A 6000-nucleotide genomic window follows, 5' to 3' on the forward strand; every position below is an offset into this window, starting at 1 on the left:
GAAACAGTAGTCTACTATTTCACTGACGTATTAGCATCATGACATTAGCCTGTGTTGCCTGGGCAACACATACTACAGTAGTCTATGATGTAGCGTTATCTGTTTTCAATCGTTAAAATAAACATTCCTCACATATATATTTTCGTTGTAGGATTTATTCTGACATTAGTAAACGATTTGTTGGTGAAATTACCATTACCTGTGGTTTCAAACCAGTGTTGCTCACTGCAACGCTGTAGCCTACGCGAGACACACTACAAAAACATCTACAGTACACAGCTGTTTAGGAAATCAAACGGCGACAGAACATGTTCGGCACTCCCCTTACTTAAATCAAAAGTCTCTGACCACTAACCTGAACTTCATTGCCACAGCCTAAACTTTGTCAATCTGTTCATGAAAATAATTAATTTCAGCCTAAACCTTACAACGGAACGTTAAATCGAATTCAACCAACGCAATCGCTACCAAGACGAACACAGTAGTCTAGTACTGTACCGTAGTAGAATTTACCGGTGCAGCTTCTCCACACAGGGCTATATCGCATTTTGCGTTGTTACTGACAATGATCGCTACCAGTGAGCTTTTTATGAATGAGCGATTTTCCACTAAATAAATGTCAAGCTTATTTACGTTTTTGAGGGCATTTTTTCAGTTAGCAGATGGTAATGTTTGAATCGCGATTCCATCTTCTACTGCCGGTAACGTCGTAGAATAATCTTCAAAGGGGGTTCTTTATTCATGAATGAATGCAATATGAGTAGGCTAAATGCCTGAAAATATCATGAGAAGGGAAAACTTAAAAGGACGTTTAAGTCAGAGATTAGGTCAATTTTTACACCGGTCTGCCAAATGTATTCGTTGATTCAGCTATGAGGCTGCCTCTTGCAGGGGAAATGAGAAGACGTCATATTTCATTCTACACTTAACTCGTATTTTGAGTTGTAAATGAGCAGCAAAAAAAAGATGCTTTTAAATCTATGTAATCTTTATAAATAATAAGTAGGCCCTATGCATTTTTAGATAAAATATACAGAAATATCAGTTGTAAAAATTTCATTAAAAAACGGACCCCTGTGCAACCGACGCAAGCAAGCACACCCTACAATTTCCCCAGAAATTGTACCCTCTCTAGTTGCCTGTGTAACTGTGCCGTGGTGGGTGTGTGTGTGGGTGTGTGTGTGTGGGGGGGAGCACAATTTGGGACAGGCATGCTGTCGGGCACCAATCAATGAAAACTCTCAGCTCCTCAGGTAATGACGAGATCTAAAATTGTCCCTGGGGTCCTGGCAAACGCTGGGCTCGAAAGCCCTCGCTCATTTATTTATTTGGGCTCATCATTTATTTATTGTCTATCTATTTTTCACGGTGTACCTGTCAGTGTGGTGCTGGTAGCTGGGTCTGTAGGAGTGCTGTGTGAGTTTAATGACGCGCTCATGTCGTGGCACGGCAGGGAGTCTGAGAGTTGGAAGCAGCCTTCGTTGGGGAGCGCAGGAACACCGGCACGTCACAGAGAACATGTCCTTTCTGTCTGCACTTTAAAGGGTTTATATCTCTTACGGTCTTCTGTTCTGTAACATTTCTCTGTCTCTCTCTCTGTTTCTCTTCCTCAACTCAACCTCTGCTCCTCTGCACTCACTTTACATTCTGTTTGCCATTCCTCTCCTCCCTTCTCCCCTCTCCTCCCCCTCCTTCTCCACTGCTCTCTAATGCTCCACCCCCTCCAGCCACCAGGCTCAGACGACGTGCTGGGACCACCCAAAGATGACGGAGCTCTACCAGGCACTGGGTAAGAGGACAGCATTACCCAGAAATCCTCCAGCCCAGCAGGGGGCAGCTCTGGGATGTCCCCCGCCTGCCTGTCAGCCCCGCACCCTCATTAGGGGCCTGTGCACCAGGCACCCGGGAGAACGAGAACAACGCCCTCGTTAACCTGCCTGGCTCACTCACTCACTGCTGCTGGCTGATTGCTTCTTCCCTGCCTTTAATTAATTGGGATGAATCTACATGGGGTGTGTTTGTATTAATGGGATGTGACAGAAAGGGTTATCCACTCAGGCGCCCTAACACATAGAGCTGCTGTCAGCCAGCGGGTCTGAGATGTTTTCAGAGCCCAACGTGACACGCCCCTGCTAATGGCACCCTCGGAGGGTGGAAAAGCCGCCGGGGAGATGGAGGGAGGAGATAGAGGGAGGAGGAGATGGAGGAGATAGAGGGAGGAGGAGATGGAGGGAAGAGATAGAGGGAGGAGGAGATGGAGGGAGGAGCTGGGGGAGGAGGAGATGGAGGAGATAGAGGGAGGAGGAGATGGAGGGAGGAGATAGAGGGAGGAGGAGATGGAGGGAGGAGGAGATGGAGGAGATAGAGGGAGGAGGAGATGGAGGGAGGAGATAGAGGGAGGAGGAGATGGAGGGAGGAGCGGGGGAAGGAGGAGATGGAGGAGATAGAGGGAGGAGGAGATGGAGGGAGGAGCTGGGGTAGGAGGAGATGGAGGGAGGAGATAGAGGGAGGAGGAGATGGAGGGAAGAGCTGGGGGAAGAGGCAATGGAAGGAGGAGGCAATGGAAGGAGGAGGAAGTGGAGGAAGAGGAAGAGATGGAGGGACAAGAAGATTTGGAGGAGATGGAGAGGAGGAGGGGAAGGAGGGTAGAGGAGGTCGAGGGAGGAGGAGATGGAGAGAGGGAGTAGAGTTTCCTTGGCTGTCTGAGGGGAGATGGGTCAGGTGTTTGTGCTCATCTCCGAGTCTCCATCTTTGACATCCTCTCACTGTATCTTTTTTTCGTGCTGCCTTTCTTTCCTTTACGGTAATCTCTCCCTCTTTTTTTCCGGTGTCCTTCAGCGGATCTAAACAACATTAAGTTCTCTGCGTACAGGACAGCTATGAAGCTACGGCGGGTTCAGAAAGCCTTGAGACGTACGTATCCTCTCCTCTCCTCTCTCTTAACCTTTCCTCTGCCCTCCTCTTTTGTCATCTCCTTTTCTTTTCGTAACCTCTTCTCTGTTCTGCTCTCCTCCTTTTCTCCTCGCCTCACCTCGCTTCTCTCCTCCTCTCCATTACTCTGGGAGTGTGTCCACAGGCCAGCCAAGGTCATTAAATCAGACTCCAGCCTAGTGGTCCACCTTCAGCTCCTCATACCTTGTCTTCCACTCACATTTACTGCAGGGGCTGCATCATTGTCATGCTGCCTAATTAAACCTATTAACGAGCCTTATTGAGTGGCTTAAGGGAGGGTAATTAGCGGGTGCAGCACACGATGAGGCATAAATGTGTGGACCTCCTGGGTCCTGCTGGCAGGTTTATCTTCCCTGGTCCAGACTCACCCTCCGCCTTCCTGCCCTCCTTTTCACCCTCCCTTTCCCCACACCTCCCTCCCCTCCTCACTCCCTCCCTCCACACCTCCGACCCTCCCCACCTCCCTCCACTCCACGCCTCCCTCCCCCCCTCTTCACCTCCCTCCTCACATTCCTCCTCACCTGCCTCCCCCCCCGTCCCACCTCCCTCTCTCCCTCCCTCTCTCCCTCCCTCTTGTCTTCCCCCTGCTGCGCCCGGCCAACCCGTCCCAGAGTCGCCCCTGCCTCGGAGCGGCCATGCCTCGCCACAGGCGGCCACTCTCATCCTCTTTCATGGTCTCCCTCTTTCTTCACGCTAGCCCCCCCCCCCTGCCTGGCACACTCCCCTCTCCACCTCCATCACCACCCCCTGACAGTGGCAATGGCCTGCAAAAACCCAGAGTGGGTTCTGTACCTCTCTCTGTCTTTTCTCTTGCTCCCCCATGCAGCTTTCTTTCTGCAGCACTTTTTCTCTGCCGGTCGGCTAGTCTGTGTCGTTAGCAGAATTAATTGCCAGGCTGCCATAGTAACTACAGTTTGATTTCTCTTTCTGTCTCTGTCTCTCTCTCTTTCTCTCTTGCTCTCTCTCTCTCCCTCTCTCTCTCTCTCCCTCTCTCTCTCTCTCTCTCTCTCTCTCTCTCTCTCTCTCTCTCTTCATCTCTCTCTCTCTCTCTCTCTCTCTCCTCTCTCTCTCTCTCTCTCTCTCTCTCTCTCTTTCTCTCTTGCTCTCTCTCTCTCTCCCTCTCTCCCTCTCTCCCTCTCTCTCTCTCCCTCTGTCCACTTTGCCTGTGTGGATAATTGAGCAAGGCTCTATAAAAGTGCATCTAAAATGCCTTTTAGTGTGTCCTCTCTTCCAGCCTGGAGAGCTCTCCAGCTATCTCCCCTCTCTCTGCCTCCTCATTATCGCTCTATCTCAATTACAGCTGACATTAGAGGACACCCTTTTACCTCCAGTTCCAGGGATGGCCTTCAAATGAGTTTAGAGAGCGACAGAATCAAATTTGTGTTGACGCTCTGACCACATCTGGCATAGGACTTAAGTGGAAGGGAAGGTGAACGAGCGCTCCCCTTCCTCTCTGGTATCTTTGAACTGGGCTGTTTGGGATGGACATGAGGATGATCATTTGCTGGGTTTGCTTCCGGCTGTGTGTGTGTGTGTGTGTGTGTGTGTGTGTGTGTGTGTGTGTGTGTGTGTGTGTGAGAGTGTGCATCTGAATGTGTGCATGTATGCTTGTGTGTATGCACATGTGTGCGTCTGTGTGTGGTGTGTGTGTGTGCGAGCATGTGTGCGTGCGTGGGTGTGTGCAGTGGACCTGCTGACGCTGGGCAGCCTGGTGGATGTGTTCCGGGAGCAGGACCTGCAGCAGGCGGAGCATGTGATGGACGTGGTGGAGGTGATCCACGGGCTGACCGGCCTCTACGAGAGGCTGGAGGAGGAGAGAGCCCTGCTGGTCAACATCCCCCTCTGTGTGGACATGTGTCTCAACTGGCTGCTCAATGTCTACGACAGGTAGGGGCCTAACCCCGGGGCAGGGGACACACACACACACACAATGCTGGCCTCTTCAATGATGAAGGTGTGATATCCACTTACACAACACGAGTGGAAGTTGAAGACAAAAAGCTTTGCTTTGCTCAGGACCCCGGGAGCTACAGAAGTCCACTTTGTCGTCACGTTATTCCATAATGACACTGAGTACTGGAGCACGGCTCCTATTGGCATCTTGTCTAAACCAGATCTGAGCCGCTCATTACTGGAGTCAGCTGTCGGACATAGGACTGTAGTGTGAGGGTTGACCGATTCCAAACTTCATGTGTGTCAGTAAGTGTTGTAATTAGTGGTGGCATAGATTTTTTATTTTTAATCTAGATAATCTCACTGTAATCTTGGCGTTAATCTAGATTGATCTAGATTAAAATGGCTCATTTGAATTCCGCCGAAGGCATTCAGAATATGTGTGCAACCCAAATAATGAGTAAAAGTAAGTCTTTGAGAACGGGTTTCTCAAGCCAGGTGGCGCATTAGACCAGGGGCTCATCGCCTGTTTCCAAAATGCATCACAACTGCTTGAGAAAGCTGTTCTACTATGATAATTGGTGATGAAAATAAATTATGTTCAATAAGATGTAGCCTACTTGTGTTTATTAACTGTTAATTAGATTAGTTAGCTTGGTTGATAGAGCTGTGCTGACGGGCTTTGCTCGGTTGAACTCAAACATCGTAGTTTGACGACGACTCTTCCCCTGCGCTACATCAGTGCTTGGCCCGGCATCTTCCGCATTAGCTAAGGGATGCTTTGCTTTTAGGTGGTATTGAGACTGGAAGAACTCCTACAGTAAACAAATTCCGCATAGCACAAGCATGTGGAATTAGCAAACAGGCGGCTTCATAGCTGCCATCCATGTTAGCACGTCACGTTTGATGTGATAATTTCATACACACAGGTTCGAAGACTCGTTCTCGCCCCCTACAGTGCAATTTGGCTAGGTATACATCCGCGCTAAAATATCAAGGTGAAAGTCATTATAGCTTGTGTAGTATAGACCCAGCCTCCCAATATTTTTTTTATCGCCCGATAAGAGTCTCACGTTAACAGAGCACGTTAAAGCCGATAAACGGCCCACCACTAGTTGTAATGCTCAGAATAAGCTCATGACATCATGAGTAAGG

The 6000-nt window shown here is 49.4% G+C and overlaps 1 protein-coding gene across 5 annotated transcripts in view; it reads left to right on the top strand.

The window, feature by feature from the left end:
- Nucleotides 1–6000, top strand: part of drp2 (dystrophin related protein 2) — a 90087-nt gene that overhangs the window by 68959 nt on the left and 15128 nt on the right. For all 5 annotated transcript variants that reach the window (XM_062476589.1, XM_062476588.1, XM_062476586.1 and 2 more), the window contains 3 exons: nucleotides 1728–1789; nucleotides 2839–2913; nucleotides 4638–4839. In XM_062476589.1, the coding sequence (XP_062332573.1) occupies nucleotides 1728–1789; nucleotides 2839–2913; nucleotides 4638–4839 (339 nt within the window). The remainder of the gene's footprint in view (nucleotides 1–1727; nucleotides 1790–2838; nucleotides 2914–4637; nucleotides 4840–6000) is intronic.

The sequence above is a fragment of the Osmerus eperlanus genome, chromosome 13 (assembly GCF_963692335.1).
Source record: "Osmerus eperlanus chromosome 13, fOsmEpe2.1, whole genome shotgun sequence".
Taxonomy (NCBI): domain Eukaryota; kingdom Metazoa; phylum Chordata; class Actinopteri; order Osmeriformes; family Osmeridae; genus Osmerus; species Osmerus eperlanus.